Source organism: Micropterus salmoides, unplaced genomic scaffold (genome assembly GCF_014851395.1).
Source record: "Micropterus salmoides isolate LMB-PRFRI ecotype aquatic unplaced genomic scaffold, ASM1485139v1 Ms_hic_scaffold_16, whole genome shotgun sequence".
In the NCBI taxonomy this organism is placed as follows: Eukaryota; Metazoa; Chordata; class Actinopteri; order Centrarchiformes; family Centrarchidae; genus Micropterus; species Micropterus salmoides.
This window is the reverse complement of record NW_024040707.1, coordinates 28,714,171-28,731,667: the sequence shown is the minus strand read 5'-3', so window position 1 is coordinate 28,731,667 and position 17,497 is coordinate 28,714,171. Positions and strand designations below refer to the sequence as shown.

General features: G+C 39.3%; 1 protein-coding gene across 1 annotated transcript; it reads left to right on the top strand.

The window, feature by feature from the left end:
* The first annotated feature begins 360 nt into the window (after nt 1-360).
* clcnk (chloride channel K) lies at nt 361-16,631 on the top strand. Its single transcript, XM_038723847.1, has 20 exons — nt 361-436; nt 586-741; nt 1,757-1,888; nt 2,010-2,138; nt 4,994-5,133; nt 5,256-5,333; nt 6,494-6,569; nt 6,942-7,067; nt 7,958-8,042; nt 8,380-8,481; nt 9,075-9,159; nt 11,062-11,220; nt 11,986-12,055; nt 12,166-12,276; nt 12,560-12,776; nt 13,630-13,763; nt 14,177-14,247; nt 14,692-14,772; nt 15,709-15,795; nt 16,042-16,631. The coding sequence occupies exons 2-20, from the start codon at nt 591-593 to the stop codon at nt 16,078-16,080; spliced, it is 2,073 nt and encodes a 690-aa protein (XP_038579775.1). The 5' UTR covers nt 361-436; nt 586-590; the 3' UTR covers nt 16,081-16,631.
* The last annotated feature ends 866 nt before the right edge of the window (nt 16,632-17,497 follow it).

Sequence of the window (17,497 nt, the reverse complement as noted above, 5' to 3'; positions counted from 1 at the left end):
TATAAATTTATATCTACATAGATAGAGAGATAGATAGATAGATGGCAAACAGATCACTATGATTATAATCACTAGGAGTATCAGTTGTTGTAGCTCGTGATTACATTTATGGGATTATACTAGACTGGAACATGTATTATAAGATTTTCTGCAGTATGGTTGATAACATCGCCTAAAATCTATTAAAAAGCTGAATGCCAGGAATATGTTTTTGTCTCTCACACTGCATTTCTGCAATCAAGACAGTTGAAGGGCATTACCAATGTTCCTCCAAAGAGTTAATTTTAGCTACTCTTTCAACCATGACTGCTCCATCACTTCTATGCTAATACCTTAACATGGGTCAGTGGTGGTACCAACACACCTACACTACACACACACACACACACACATATAACCACACGGACAGATGTAACACTTCCAGTGCAACTTGAAGGTAAGTTTCCATGTCTTTTATTTGTATTTTGCAGTTGCAATAGCAATAACAATCTTTATCAGTGCATTATTGTGTTTTTTATTATCTTCATTGAGCCTTAGTGTTTGTTTGAAACTATTGTAATCACACAATAACACAAACATTTCAAGACAAAATGAATAGCCTGGATGTGGCTCCTGGGAGTGAAACCATCAGAGACAACGTCAACTGGGAGCCAGAAAATCAATCAGAGACATCCCATAATAAGAGTCTGCTGCTTGCTGATACATGGAAACCATGCAGAGGGACCCGTGCAATTGTCAAAGGTCAGACTCATAAGAAAAGTAATTAGAATTTGATCAATGCTGACCCGGCCAATACATCAGAGAGTTGCTATTTCGAAGCCTTATCTGCATCATGCATGCAACTTCGTACAAGAACTTGATCTTTGTTTGACCTTAATCTGAGAAGTCATAGATTATTGTTAAGTTCAAGGACAACTATTAATATGCCAGAAGACTTTTATGATGTAATATGTAATGCTATTAAAATGTGTATATTCTGCATTAAGAGTTACTGGGAGACAGATTTTAACTGTTTTCTTAAGTACAGACTGTTAGAGATTTCTATTTCATTAATATTCATTATCAATTCATAAATATGATCTTTTGCATACTCTGCACATATGCTGTAATTTGGTATATTTTGGAACATATTGCTATGTAAATGCGTGTGTATTTTAATAAGAGGGTACCTCCATTTGGTCATTGTTTTTTCTCTCTCTCTGCATCCAATTACTATTTGCATCTGGCCGCATTCCAAATAGAGTTAAAGTCTTATAGCCCTTTTCCACTTCACAGATTTAACAACCCGTAACCTTGGGCTTGGCTTTTATGAACCTTGTGATGCCTTACTAGGTTCTTCCTTGCATTTCCGATGTATTTTTATGCACTGTTTGGGTAGGTGAGTGAGTAAATTGAATAAGTAAGCAGTTGTTGGGTCAGATAACAATGGAAGAAGTGTGGCGCTGATATTGTTATTGCATGTTCATTTCTGCCAGCTGCCAGATGCAAATTGTCTGATCCACTTTTTTATTTCTTACCACTGACTCCAGCTCCCAAATGGTCTCCTCCCCCCAGCTACTAATGAAGACAGCTTTTGTTCAACAATGCCTGTGTTAAACATAATCCCTCTGTGTTCTTACCATAGACTGTATATAAAAAGGTTCTTACAGACAATCTCCATAAAGAGTGTTTCACTCTAAAGCCCAATTTCTGGCCTCACGTGTCTAACACGCAAAAAAAGGTTTAGGAAGGCTAACCCACATGTGTGTGTCCATAGGATGGCTGTTGAAGCTGAGGTGTTGTTTGGGAGCAGCATGTGGAATGGAGTGGTACGGCTACGCTGCTCTGGGCATTTTGACTGCCATCCTCAGCTTCCTCATGGATCTCAGTGTAACAAAGCTGCTGAGAGGTACACACGCGCACGCACACACACACACACACACACACACACACACATGCACATTGATATACAAGATAAAACATGAGAGAGTAAAGAACAGATTACTGTTTCTCTCTCGTTCCTTTTGCAGCTCACCAATGGCTTTATATAAAGCTGGAAGGCAACACTGTCCTGCAGTTCTTCTGCTGGACTCTTTACCCAGGATGTCTCTGTGCTGTCGCATCATCGTTCTCCCATAACATCTGTCCCTTCTCCACAGGTATGTCCAGCAACAGTATGTGAATTTTTTTTTAGTTTTGAAGTTGAAATTTTTCGAAGGCCCAGAAACACTGAAGGCAAAAGTAATGTTACTGACCAAGTTTGTGAACTGGCAGATATGACTTAACTGTATTTATTGACTTGACTGGCTAACATATTGAATCCCTCAACTAATGAATAATACAACACCACTTTAAGTGTCATATATATAACTGTAGCATAGTGTATGGAATATTTAGTGCGGGATTTAATGTAAGGAAACATCGCAGAAGACAATAAGGAGCAAACACATAATGCATATCAGTAAGCACTGCTATAAATGCGAACATTTGTCTTTTTGTATGGCTAGCAGCGCTCTGCAGAAGCAGCCTGACATAAAGAACTCATATTGTCTGTGGTCAGCACAGTTGAGAATGGTAAGTTTGGCAAGTTTTCCCAGCCTGCAACTTTACTGTTTTGGTTTACTCTAACTGCTCTCATAGTGTTGTTTTGGGCCACAGCAGATAGCTGTCCTGAGTGGAGAAAAAGACTCTACAACCCCTTTACGCTATGAGTGGCACCTAATAGCAGACAGACAAAGTTAGCAACAAAGTAGTGTTGGTACAAATAAAATTCACCTTTGTCAACTAGACACAAACACGACTCCTAATGAATGCTAATGTTGCTTCGTAGCAGGAGTGGATTGCCCATCTGCCCATCTGGCCGTTGTACTCCATCTGGGCGGCCAGTGGTTAAAAGGTTTTGTTGTTCAGTTTTTTAGTTTAACTTGATGATCCACGACCTCGCAAGCCAGCCTGTCAGCTGCAGCAGATGCTGTCTGTGTGTCTATCAGAATGAGCCAAACTAATTCTTTCAATATTGAGAGGGGATATGAGCGGCCCCTCCCAATTTGGACTGATCCTAGTTTTTACCTTCCATCTGAGACGAGTTCAATCTCAAACTGTTTTGTTGGGGCTGAACTCAGCCCAGGATGGAGTGACAATCGCAACAGAGGTGGTACTTCGAAATGAAAGAAAGAGGAAAAAGAAATGTGTGTTGCCCGAAAAATTAAGAATTAAGTTGAAAAAAATGTTGGCACAAGAGGTAACTAAATGCGCCAAATTAGCCGACCTCTTCCTTGGTGGAAAGGTGATGTGGCAGGCACAGGTGAGACAGGACCCAGCTCAGAGACAGGTGCACGACAAGTATTATGATATATATTTAATGATTTATATATACATTTTTGTATAGGCATATAGGCTATATTATATATATTATAAACAACAATGTGTTATCACACAAACACAACATTGTTCTATAAGTGAGGAATCACTTTGTACGTATATTAGCTGTTAAGGTCAGTGGAGGTGATGCAGAGAGACAGGGGAATAATGACCCCAGTCATGTTGATGAGGAGGGAGAGAAGGAATAGGAGGAGCTGCAGGAGGAGAAGGTCAATAGTAACCAGACAAAACAGTGACAGGTACAGGGGCAGTGTCCAGGGTGGGTAGGCAATCATATTATGCATTGATTAAATTAGTATATGGATTATTGTTAGTCATATTTATTACTGATTCTTCTCATGCACAAGTAGCTGGACAATCAATACAAGCAGATGGCCCAGCACAGGGGAAGCTGAGCCAGGGAGAGGTCTACCCTGAGCTGAAGATGAGGGATTAGATTTTTATGCACGCACACCCATACACACTGCTCTATTTTACAGGACTGCATTGTTTTTATATATATTATATTATTATTATTTAAGTATTTTAGCATTCTAACTGGCTCAGGCTTGCCTGACCTGGTCTTGTTCAGTGCAGAGCTGCCTTGCTTATACAAACTGTCATTCTGAAGTTCCTTTAAAGTCTTCACCATAATCTAATTGACTATATACAACAAAAACACTTATATGTATTAAAAGAACTGCAAAAAATATTTCTCCGTGCTCCGAAAGGGTGCTCGCATAAAAGGCCTCTCTGTCTCAAAGGGAGGGCTGAATTTCAGTCCCAGTACACCCTTGCTTTGTAGCTGCAGAATGTGTAAATAAACAACTAACAAGTTTGCCAACTTAAAGGTGCTAATGCTGATGTTTACAGCTCGTTTCCACCGGCCCCAAATGTAAATGTTCTGTATTTGTATAACACCTTTCTAGTCTTTCGACCACTCAGAGCTGTTACAATACATTGCATTCACCCATTTTCAAGCAGTGAGCCTCAAACAGGACCACTAATCACGCACTCACTGTGGAACAGCCATCGTAGACCCCCTCCTCTGTTCAATGACGGCTTCTCAACCCTGGTGTAGATGCTTCCTTGACACCTCTTTCAAACCATCCATCTTCTCTGTCTAAAATGTGCACCTGGTGGTCCTCAAACGAGTGTCCTCTGTCCTTCAGATGTTACATCTGACACCGTCATTGAACAGAGGAAGGGGTCTACGCCACCACTTATCCCCCACTTACAATGCTGTCCTTTCATCACTTCCCAGGAAACTCAACAAACGTAACCTATTGGCCTCAGGTGAAGATACCAACGATGGTCGTTCAGTCTTGGCCACAGGTAGTCTTAACGACTGTAACGACTGTCGTCACAGCAACAAGGAACACTAACGAACCAGCGGTATCGATGACCCGGGCCAACGACCCCACTGAGGTTAAATAGCTGAGTTTCCCTGCCAGTCAGTCAGAACTGAAGAAGTCCTTTAGATGAGGGACGAAACGTCTTCCAGTATCTTCAACCAAGTCCAGTTGCCCTTGATTTTAACCTTCGTTGGATAACTATGACCTGGATTGACTTAGAACACCTTTTAAACGTCTTGATTGCATTAAGACCTTTGCTTATTTCAAATATCTTGTGCTGTTGTGTCTTTTCTCCCCAGGCTCAGGGATACCAGAGGTGAGAACCATGCTGGCTGGCATTGAAATGCCTCATTACTTGTCTATCACTAATATGTTTACCAAGTTCCTGGGCCTTATCTGTACACTGGCAGCTGGCAGCACTGTTTTCCTGGGCAAAGTGGTGAGCGACGTCTCAGCATGCTGTTTGTCATACAAAATATGCTGCTATTCTTTAAAATTGTGTGATGTCTGCATCATTATGAGTTATGAACACAGTATTATATATTTGTCTACTAACATCAGGGTCCATTTGTGCATCTTTCCACCATGGTTGGAGCCTACCTGAGCAACCTCTGCACTCTTTTACAAGCCACTGAGAAGGTAAAATCACTTTCAAGTATTTAAGTAGTGAAGAGCTTTTCCACTTTATCCAACACACACACATTTTAGTTGTGCAGTTTTTTAAAACATTTTGTCTGTCATAAATAAAAATGTCAAAATAAATCATAGAGCAGAAGGTCGGTGGGTAAACCCCCAGCTCCTCCAATCTGCATGTTGAAGTGTCCTGAACCTGAGTGTTAATGGAAGTTTCCTTCTGATGAGCAGTTGGCACTTTGCATGGCAGTCACTGCCATCAGCATATGAATGTGCTTGTGAATGGGTGAATGTGAAAATACCCAGCACCAAACAACAGACAGACTAGCTGGTGAACAAATAGTGGAGCCAAATAGTTCCCCCTAAAAAGAGATTTAACATTATCATGTTGCCATAGAATACATTCCAAATGAATGCTGGGTGAAAGTTCTTAACCTTGAAAACAGTTGTTTTTGTTTCTTGACTCAAGGTCTATTTACTAACTTAGCAATCATCTGCTGATGAAGACCATGATACACAGCTGAGAGCCAATAAGTACACCTTGAGTCAAGATTATTTTTTATATTATAATATAAAATAATATAATATTTTTTTATATGCTCCTACAATAATATTTTATTCACTGTTGCTGTGCAATGTTTCAAGAAACAATATGAAGATTATGCTACTTATTGTCAAGATGTATTTATACATTTATTAATTTAGTCAAAATGCTTATGTAAATAGACAAAAATAACTCTTCTGTCAGGCATTCACAGTTACAACTTGTGATAACACATCAGATGCCATCAAGTGGCCAAAAAGATTGCTGCAGCTTTAGAGAAGAGCAAAGGCTTTAAATGCACTTAACATGGTTCATTCTATTTTATAAATATTTTTCAGAATATGAATGGGAAGGAATGATGGGGATATTAGTTCACTGTGAAGTCAATGTGAAATAACTCCAAGTTAAACACAATTTTAAATCTTCAAAAAGGAAAGTAATAAATACATTTTTAATTAAAATAGTAGCCCAGAAACTGGAAAATGTTGACAAAGAATGAATGAATGAATTTTCTCCCCAGGTGTGGAACAAAATAAATTAAAATCATTATTCATGTTGCTTTAACTTTCCATAGGATATAAAGATGTAAGAAGACAGCACATAAAGTACATTTCTCTTTTAGGAAAAAGCTGCTGGAGAAATGCTGGTTGTAGCGGCTGCTGTTGGGGTAGCCAGCTGCTTCGGTGCGCCCATCAGCGGTGAGAGAGCCAGTACAGTTCAGCATTAGGAATCCACGATTTTTATGTATTTGCTTGCGCTATATTTGTCCTTCTCACACTTGTCTGGTTACGTTTTCACCTTTCATTTGCTCTTCCCTTTTATCCTCCCTCTAAGCTATGCACCTCAATCGCTTTTATATGTGCTTTTCTCTCATCTCTTCCTTCTTTGATCACCTGTCCGCCTAATATTTTGATCCCCTCACTTTACTATTTATTTCATTTCGCAACCGTGTTTGGGGTTCTCACACTGTAAGATAAATTCAAAATGTCACTATTGTAGGGTAAAGACTGAGAGACATTTTTTTTTACTGTTTTAACTGATCTTTGCTGTTTTTTCTTTTGCTCCTGTAGGTGTGTTTTTTAGTGTGGAAGTAATGTATTCTCACTTTGCCCTGAGGAATTACTGCCCATGTTTCTTTTCAACCGCCTGTGGGGCGCTGACCTTCCGCCTGTTCTCAGTGTGGAGTGGAGATGGAGGTAATGGAGGCCCTGATTAGCACTCATCAACAAGGAGAAGGTTCACTTTAGAGTCACTGACACATTGACCTGAGGAAAAGGGACCAGAAACCCAATAACATGACCTAAGTTCTAAGATTTTATTGAGGAAGTTTAACACACTATATGGCCAAACATATATATAACAACCCTGTCCACATACTTTTGTTTACTTTTGGTCTGGGGCTGTTTTTCATGGTTTCAGCTAGGACCCTTCATTCCAATTGAGGGAAATCTTAATGCAGCTGCAAACAATGATATTTCAGAAATGCTTGTGGCAATAGTTTGGGGAGGGTAAGGCCCCTTCCTGTTTCAAAAAGACTGTGCCACCATGCACAAAGCCAGGGCCATAGGGAAATGGTTTTCCAAGTTTGGTGTAGTAGCATATCTCCAGGTTACAGAGAGAGGGAGCTGTTACAGCAGCATATTAATGCCCATGGTATTGTATAATAAAAGGTTCGACCATCGCATATGCCTGTAATGTTTAGGTGTCCACATTTTATAAATTATATATATTGAAATCAACAAACAATCCTACCAATTTGTATAAGGTCTTACATATTTTATACTGTATATGTGATTGCCAATAAGTGTGGACAAATGTTTAAATTCAGTTTGTTTTAGACTGACACAATACTTTCTAAGTAGATGTAAATCTTAGGCCATTTTAGCTCGTCAGTTAAGTTTACATCTATCTAATTACTGGACCTGATGGTAACTGGCAACATGAGCTTAGGCACAATTGGCAATATTTAAGCTGACAGACTGTACATTTCAATTAAATCTCAATGCAATAAACAGAGGGAAGATTTGATTTTAAAAGGCTATGGGAGAAATTGCAGGGATGACTCCAATTTGTTTTGTGTCCACAGAGACTCTTCAGGCATTGTTCAAAACTAATTTCCCCTCTGCTTTACCTTTCTACCCGCTGGAGATTCTGCTGTTTGCTTTCCTGGGGTAAGTTTATTTTTGACAGCATCTGCATAGTTAAACAACTTCTATATTTATCTGTGTCTTACGATTAAAAACTGACTGTATTCATATTTGCATCTGTCACGACGAAAAGGCAGTTCTGCTGTGTTTTCCTCCTATTGTAATTAGCGTTCAGTGATTTTTTTTTCATACCAAATAATTTCCTGGCCTCCTCCTCCTCCTCCTCCTCATCATCATCATCATCATCATCATCATCATCATCCTCCTCACTTCCCCATGTCTAATGACTTCCGATAGTCTGCCTGGGTTAAAATAAGCCTCTCGTCTTTCTCGTCTGAGTCTGCTTTCTGTCTGGAAACAGGCTGCTGTGTGGAGCTGTGTGCTGCTGCTACCTCTTCTGCCATAGGTGGATCCTGCGATTCTCCAAAACAAACCCAGTCTTTATCAAGATGCTGACGACAGAGTGAGTGCTCTTCACAATGTGAAAGCCAGATTGGGATGCAGTGATGAGTCATCTGCAGTGTAAAGCAGATTTTGGGTGGAGGATCAATTCAAGCAGATTGATAAGCCAAAGCGTGTCCCCAAAACTTGCTGTGTTTCTCTAAGGATGATTCATATTACACAAGAACAAATCAGACTTTGTTAGCCCCTGAATGGCCTGACTGAAGTTATGTAACTATATAAACAACTTTTTTTTAAAAATGGTGTTTTTTTTGTATTGTAAGCACAGAATATGATAAATGATTGTCCAGTGCCTTTTAAGTCACATTTAAATGGTTTAAAATCCCCTGATGATCTTATTGATAAGATCATAAAAAATGGAAAATCGATAGTTTACTTTTTTCATAAAGAAACAAGCAGACTTTTAAAAAAACTGTAAACATTTGAAAGCAAGGATTGGAAAAAGAGCAGGTCTAGTGCTAAAGTTTATTCTGATAAGGTCACAGAGACCATAGTCAACCGAAACCAAAAACTTATTTCAGTTTCAATTGGAATGGCCTAAATGAAAGCAACATTATAACAACAGTGCCTGTTTATGTGTATACCTCTTTACAGGAAGGCTCTATACTCGGGCATGGTGGCCTTCCTCCTGGCATCTCTGACATTTCCCCATTGTGCTGGTCAATATATGGCTTCTAAGGTGGGTAAGTTTAAAGGCCCAGTCTGTAATGTTTGTGGATGCATACATAATGGATAAGTTAGAGCTATATTGTACATAGGGAATTTTGTTGTTTCACAACCAAAATGTTTTACTCCGTGTTTACAAACAAATTACTGGTGCAAATAAACATTTAACAGCAAGATAAAAATGATTAACTTTACTAATGTTTAGATTTTGTGGCGTGAATACCAGATTGTGTCTTAAAAGAATGAGGCTGGTGATATTCTATATTTTTCTTATCAAGCGCAAAACCTTAAAGTCACACTGTTTTGGGTGACATGTTCCTTCATTAACATGAACCATGAGTGAAGAGTACCTTGAGATCCTCGGGCAGAGGTCTGTTGTCTGTTCCAGAGTCTCGACTGAAAACTAAAGGGGACAGAGCGTTTGCTGTCAGGGCCCCGAGGCTCTGGAACAGCCTGCCTGAGGAAATCAGATCTGCTGAGTCAGTGAACTCTTATGTCCCTTCTTAAAACATACTTTTATAGGAGAGCCTTTCCCGATCTTATTTGACTTTATTTTATCCCTTTTATTTTATTGTATTTTACTAATTTTATATAAATTTTTCATGCTCTTATCTTGTTTTGTTTTTTTTGTATTTATCTTGTTTTTTTTTTGTATTATTCTTTACACTTGTTAAAGCACTTTGTAACTTGTTTTTGAAAAGTGCTCTACAAATAAGCATTATTATTATTATTATAAAAGGTATTTTGTTTTGTTTTTCCCAAACCATTCAGTAATGAGTGACAGATGGGAGAGGGAGAAAAAACCATCATGGTATACCTGCAGCATCTTGATAGCTTTGTCAATCTAATCCATGATTGGCTACCAGTCAAGTAAGATTATTTAGATATAGAAGATAGAGATAGAGACGTTTGAAAACGCTGCCGACCCCTGTTTTTCATTTTAAAACTCCAGGTTGCGTTTAAGTGGACGGGCAACCGACTTGACCCTGATGCTCATGTTTGGCTCTCTGATTGGCTCTCATAAGTCATGCAAAGCAGAAACATGATGCTACTGACAGAGTTCTTGATTTTTTTTTTTTAAATTAAAATATTTTGTACCCTGCAACACTTATAGCCTACACTGTTCTGTGTATGTCGCTGTTGTCGCCGTTTACTTTACTCCCAGTCTCTTTTCTGTCACCACATCCGTTTTAACTCCCATGTTACATTCAATAACAGTCTCAGCTCGTTACTGATCTGTATTTCTTTATTCGTTCGCCAAAACTTCTGTAACTACAGAGTAGACCATCTGTGTCTGCGTGGGTTTTCCTCTGGGTGCTCTGGTTTCCCCCACCATCAAAAAACATGTTGTACTCCAGTCAGTGCCATTGACTAGACACTGATACATACATCTGGAGTTGGTCCCCTGGCGCTGCACAGTGGCTGCCCACTGCTCCCTTGAGGGATGGGTTAAATAAAGAGAATGAATTTCACAACATGTATGTGACAATAAAGGTATCTTCTTCTTCTACTATAGACAGAGATCAACTCTGATACGCAGCTAAAATCATATTCATTTTGAAACTCCATTTTTAAACAAAAACAAAGTAGTGTGGATGGGGCCTAAGTACAGTCATAGCTGCTAGCATGACTGAAAACTGAAAACGGAAAGTCTTGCATAAAGATGAGACTATATATTTGTGACCCATTTTTTAAGAGGAATGAATGGGATTGGGGGCTGATGGTCGCAGACAGGGTAGGGAAGTCAGAAAGTACCGAGAGCGGACTAATAGTTTGTCTTGTCTTTTCATGAGACTTGTTGACAATAAGAAAATATAGAAAAATGCCAGCTTTGTTCTTTATTGTTCACCCTTGTTTCACTCCAGTTTTTCTTGGGTATAGACAGTAATCTGAATGGCAGTAATCTCTTTCACAGTACACCATGAAGCAACTCCTCACCTCCTTACTGGATAGCAAGCAGTGGAGCTCTCAATCCCACAATGCCTCTGTTCAACTGGGGCCTGAGCCTTGGTTGGAGTGGAGCTCATCAGGGAGTCCTGTCTTCCTTTCTTTGTCGGTCTTTCTTCTCATGAAGGTACAATTGAATTCAATTTTATTTATGTAGCGCCATTTCATAACAGAAATGATCTCATTGCACTTTTTCCTATAGAGTAGGTCTAGACCGTACTCTCTGTAATCTTATTTACAGAGTCCCAACATGTCATCAGTGCAAGGAAAACTTCCTTTTAACAGGTAGAAACCTTGAGCAGATCCTAGAGTCAGGGTGGGCAGCCGACTGCCTCGACCTGTTGGGTTGAGAAAGAAAGGGAGAAGAGGGAAAGAGAGGGGGGTGGGGTGGAGGATCATACAAGGCAAGCTCAGCTACCCACTGCTTTGTTCCCTTAAAGTGGCCCCTAATTGACATACAGTAATTGACATTTTCAGAGTAGAATAAGCGAGCTAAAGACTGTTTAACCTTTCAGGCTGAAATGTCTTCTGATACCTGATTCCTACTCTAAGCAACACTGGAATGGATGGATGGATTTTGAATTTTAACAGCAAACCAGCAGAGTAAAACATCTCTATGCATTAAGCTCTGTGAGAAAATCCCTTTTCCAGGACCCACTCAGCAGGATCCACTTATTATGACTGTTGTTTCTCCCATCACACCACATGCAAACGTGAAATGTAAATTTCCATAATTCAATATTGATTTGTGCAAAATGTATTTGCAAACATTTCCCTGCATACAGACTGACAGTGACTTCTCTGCTGTGCTACATGTGCTAGTTGAGCTGTTGTGGCTGTTCAGATGCCGGGGAGAGATTTGACAGTCTGTGTCTCTGTTGTTGGTTCTGAGATGTGGATGATGATCCTCGCCTGCACTCTGCCTCTGCCAGCTGGATATGTCATGCCAGTGTTTATCTATGGTGAGTGAACAGAGAGGACGTGGACTTGATCTAAAGAACACCTGAATGGCACAAATTTGAATTTGTCATACTGCACTGCATACTGTATTGTTTTTTTTATTGTTTTCCAGGGGCAGCTTTGGGTCGTTTGCTTGGAGAAGGAGTAGCTTATGTGTCTTCTACTGGAGTGACTTCAGGCCAACAGTGGGTTTCTATAAATCCTGGGGGTTACGCACTTGCTGGTACAAAAACAATAGTTCTTTGTTTTTTATATAGTTTTTGCAAGCCTATTTGTGCACCGAATCTGCCAAGAGCTAATATTTCAAACCAATATTAATAAACTTCTCTAAATGATGATCTGTAAATCTGTAAAATTTTTATGTAAACTTATTTCAGAAAATTGCAAATATTCAGTGCTTCATATCAGAACATAAAAACCCTAAGAAACAGAATTAAATTTTGACATAAAATTGTGTTGAATCTACTGAAATGTTGCATTAGGTTGATTTGATTTCTGCTTTGTAGGTGCAGCAGCCTTCACCGGGGCTGTGACACACACCTTGTCCCCAGCTCTTCTGGCTTTAGAGTTAACTGGCCAGTTCAGCCATGCTGCACCCATCCTCCTTGCCACTCTGCTGGCTAATGCCCTGGCTCGCTCTGGGAACCGCCCATCTTTCTATGATGCTCTCTCTATCAGCAAAAGGCTCCCACACCTGCCCTCCCTGATGAAGGTATGCCCCCGGTAAGTAAAAACCCAGTTTCCAAGTTTTGGGATGATCATCTCTGTGATCAGCTGTTAAATAATGATAGCAGACATAAACTACAAATTTGTTATTCTCAATTTGTGCTCTGAAGGGGGAAAACCTTATTTACAATTGCAAAAAAAAAAAAAAATCTATGTGGCCATTTCTGCACTGAGAACATATTATGCTATGTTAAAGTAAAGCGTCTCTACTGGAAGGAGAAATTCACTTTTTCCAGACAGTAAAAGTGCTAAAAACCTGTTAAAAGATTTTTTTTTTTACCTGGGTTAATTATCTATCACTGTCAGTGATGTGGTATCAAAGTGAGATCTTGACATTTTGAATTGTGATCAGTCATTTTCCACACCAGGCATGTGTTACTCATTTGCTATGAGTAAATATTCCTTCAAAGCACTCATTAAAGATATAAATAAACAGTTGATTGTTGTGGCTGAGGGTTACATACAATGTGTGACAGGAGTCCATGGAAAATGTATTCAAGTTGTATAATATAAAGAAAATTTGATGACCATATACTTTGAACAGTGCATCTCTAGAATTATCATAATTAGTCATTTGCTGACGCTTTTATCCAAAGCGACTTACGGTTGCTATACATGTCAGAGGTCGCACGCCTCTGGAGCAACTAGGGGTTAAGTGTCTTGCTCAGGGAGGCGTGCGACCTCTGACATATAGCAATTGTAAGTCGCTGACAGTGAAGTTTTTAGTTTGTGGTGTCACTGGCATCCCTATACCTTAACCCTGGTCTGGTGCACCGCCCACCGAGGGATTTTAACAGGTTAACCACAGCTGCTTTTGTTCCTGGTATGAAATGATTAATCTCTGTTGCAGGGTTTCCTCCACACCAGTCGGACAGGTTTTGGGAGTAAAATCAGAGCAGCTTCAGAAAGCAGCTGGGCCAGTGGAGGTTCAGCATGCTGTCAACACCAGCACTGAAACACAAATCCCTGTGGTGGACTCACATGGTGCGCAGACAAAGCTGTTTAACAGTATTTTATCCCAGTCACGTTTTGTCTAAATCTATTCACAAGAAATACATTATATTTAAGGGTATGCAATATTGGCACAAAATCAGCAGGATCCTTATGAAAATGTCAGATACATGCTGGACAAACACATAGTTATGAGGCTACATAGAGCCCTAAAAAGAAAATGAGAGAGATGATGAAAATTGTCATCATTTTTAAAAGCTGTAGCAATACCGCAGTGTGAAAGTGCCTCGATAAGGAGCTGAGAAGTATGAGAAAATAATCGGCCAGCTGAGTCTTTCAGTGGTAATGTTTGCAACAAACGACTCACTAGAGAGCTGCACACACTCAAAACTGTAGCACCGACTGTGGCAAAGAAAATTGATTTCCTCTCCTCTCTTCTGTTAAAGAGTCACAGATTTTACTGGGGTTTGTTCTCCGATCAGAGCTGCTGATGTTCCTGCGTCACTGTAAGACTGAGGTAAATGGCTGGAGGAGTCAGACAGGTCTCTGCAGTGTTCAGAATAATGTAGAGGAGTGAATTGTCTGATGCTGTTTAAAAGGCATGTCGTGTCTCTACAATCTGTTTGACATTGACTGAATGTAAAACAGTTGCAAAAAAAGGCAAGATTGTACAGACAGAACTGCTGGCTGACGTAAAAGCTCATTTTATGACATAAGTGACATCTTTTTAAAGCATTTTAAAGCAGTCAGTGATGGAAAATGAATAGAGCTGCTGATTAAAATTGTTTTAAAACTGTAGCAACGTCCAAGGATACACTAGAGAAAGTATGAAATTTGTTTTTTAGGCAATAGAAACTGAGAATCACAGTTTCTCAAATAATCCTGAATGCTACTGCATGACAAGTATGCATCTGACAGAAAATGCATACAAATGTGAATATTTTTATGCTGTTCTGTGCAGACTCTGGAGAAAAATCTGGATGAAGTGTGCTGCATTTACCCAACTTCTGTCCTGTTGTCACCTCACAACACTGTTGAGGAGGTAGGGAGACGTTGGAAAATGTCATTAGTATAGATGAATTTAAAGGAATAGTTCGACACTTGTAGACTGTCACCTCTCATTTCTGTGTTTTACGTACAGAGGTAAAGCTGGGAGGCGATTAGCCTAGCTTAGTGTCTTGTTTGTTTATCAGAATCATTAAAGTCAAATGTCATTGTTCGTCACAAAGTGGTTATAGCACATAATTCTACCTAAAATTGCAACTTGTTTTTACAGTTCTGTTTGTTTCCACTTCTATGCAATGCTTGGCTAGCCACGTCCTGACTCCAGCTCTGTAGTTAAGGTGGCTATAAGTGATATTATGTATGTATAATTTGTATAATGTGACAATGTGAAGGGGTTGCTTGTAGTGAACACCACAGACAATTATCACCTGACTTATATATAGCAAGTTCCCGCTCATTGTTTAGCTTTCTGACCTGCTACTTTAAACTGTTTTGGTTCACTATCATCGCTCTCATAGCATAATTTTCAGTTTCAGCAAAATATCTCTAAAAACCCAGCACCAAATGTCAAACAAAGTTAGCAACTAGCTGGTAAGTAGTGTGGAGCATTTAGCTAAAGAGCCATTTCCCTTGGGAGTTTGTAGAGACCAGAAGCACTACTAGAAGACAGTGAATATAGGACTTAACATTCACCAGGTGGACACAAATATGACGAATGAATAATAATGTTGCTCTGTAACTGCTGGATGTATAAATAAGCATCTGTTAGCTAACAAGTTTGCCATTTCAACTTAAAAGGTGTTATGTACACTAAATACAGTGGTCACAACTTGTTTTTGCTGCCCTCAAGTGGCCAGAAATATTAGTAATTGCAGGTTTAATGTCATGAGAATTGTATCAGTCTCCTCATCTAACCCTTGGTAAGAAAGTGAATATATTATCTTCAAACCCAGTTCTCTCTACATCCTCACAGGCTCACAGTATCCTGAGTCTGGTTCGAGGCCAGACTTTGTTTGTCGCAGACAGGGGGAGGCTGGTCGGGCTCATCACATGGCCAGAGGTAAGGATGGTTAGCAGTGTAATGTGTATTCACACTCACCAATACGCACAAATATAATCTAATCCAATATTATCTTAATGACATACAGCTTGATTCGTTGTTTCCTCTGTGGGCATTTGTCTCATCCAAGAACATGTCCCTGTATGGATTTATTAATATTATGGCTAAATGGCTACTTACAGATTCAAAGCTGTTTCTTTCTCTCCTTCCCCCCCTCCCTATTTCTTTCACTGTTTTCTCCTCCAGATGAAGAGAATATTAGAGGACTTGGCCAGAGAAATCTAAGCAGCGACACACCAGAAATAAGCATATCCCCTGACCTTTTTTTAAGCATGAGCATGGATCCATCTCTGTCTGATTAGCTGTAACACGAGCCTGGCTCTAATAATGATATATAATAATGATGGTGGTGATGGTGGTGATGGCGCATAGATAAGATGCTTGCCTTTGCCACTGTGTCTCTCAGCAAGACACTTAACTCTTAGTTGCTCCAGAGGTGTGAGACCTCTGACATGTATAGCAATTGTAAGTCGCTTTAGATAAATATAAATTCTTCATTTCGCAAGCATAGCAATATTTGTACACAAGCAAAACTGTTATTAGCTGGAGCCTCCTATGACACACATTTATCAGAGCTTATTGTCTTGCCCCTTATTGTAATTAGCAGGATCTCTTCCACTGAGGACATTACGCACTCTCACAATCTCATTCACTGATCTGCACTTTGTGATACAGCATTATTAAAAGTGTGTCTTCCCAGAATAACATCCATCAGGGAGGAAAAGAAAAGCCTACAAAACAGTTTATACAATTAACACAATGTAACACTACTGGTGTAACCCACACTTCTCTGTATATACAGTAGTACCTATTGCTCCAATGCATACCATAAATTTCCATGCAGGCTTTGGTTTCTATTTATTTCAGTAATCTATAAAAATTACGTTGCAGACCATTGAAAGGTCCTTGAGATAAGTAAACCATCACATATGCATCACGCCCATTTTACCTGGTTTGACAAAGTTTTATCAGCATCATGTGGTGATGCAGGTAGTTAGTATTTCAGCCTACTATTTCTATTAGGAACTGTATTTAAAGATGTTGCAACAAATAGCCTCAAGTTAAAGCTAGTATGTGTTAAATTTGAGCATGCCATCAGAATAATACGCATTAAAACTCTCCTCAGTTGCCTTGGTGAAGAGGTTTCTACTCAGCTTAATCAAATCCAAGTTGTTATGAGTGTTTTTCTGGTGTGATTATTAAAACTCAGGAAAAACATGAATCATAAATAAGATGTATTTAAAAAAGAATATCTTGGGCTATTAGGTGAACCTGCCAACATAAAACATATAAATTATATAAGATAGCATTAACAAACTGAAATGATTGTTTAAGGAATTCTTCAAAATGATATTCACACTTGAGGATTCAGGTCAATGGACTATCTAAGGAGATGACTCGTTTTAAAATTGTGCAACTCATTTTCTAAAGAAATTTAAAGTAAACTAAACAGGAAAGTAATTTCTAAGATTCGTGGGAATTGTAGGACTGGAGAACAGAGAACAATATTTCTCTGACACCTTAAACCTTTAGAACAAAGAGATGCAAAACTGCAATAACTTACAGCTTGTCAATGTGTAAATGTCAAATTAGATACTGATACCTTTCACTTTTCTACTGCGTCACATTTCTGTCACAGTGA

What these genes read in the sequence shown, in the direction of transcription:
- clcnk (XM_038723847.1), top strand. Translation starts at nt 591, where the DNA reads ATGAATAGCCTGGATGTGGCTCCTGGGAGTGAAACCATCAGAGACAAC. An exon ending in GACCCGTGCAATTGTCAAAG is followed by an intron (nt 742 to 1,756) that starts GTCAGACTCATA and finishes GTGTGTCCATAG; the next exon opens with GATGGCTGTTGAAGCTGAGG. An exon ending in TGCGTCACTGTAAGACTGAG is followed by an intron (nt 14,248 to 14,691) that starts GTAAATGGCTGG and finishes TGTTCTGTGCAG; the next exon opens with ACTCTGGAGAAAAATCTGGA.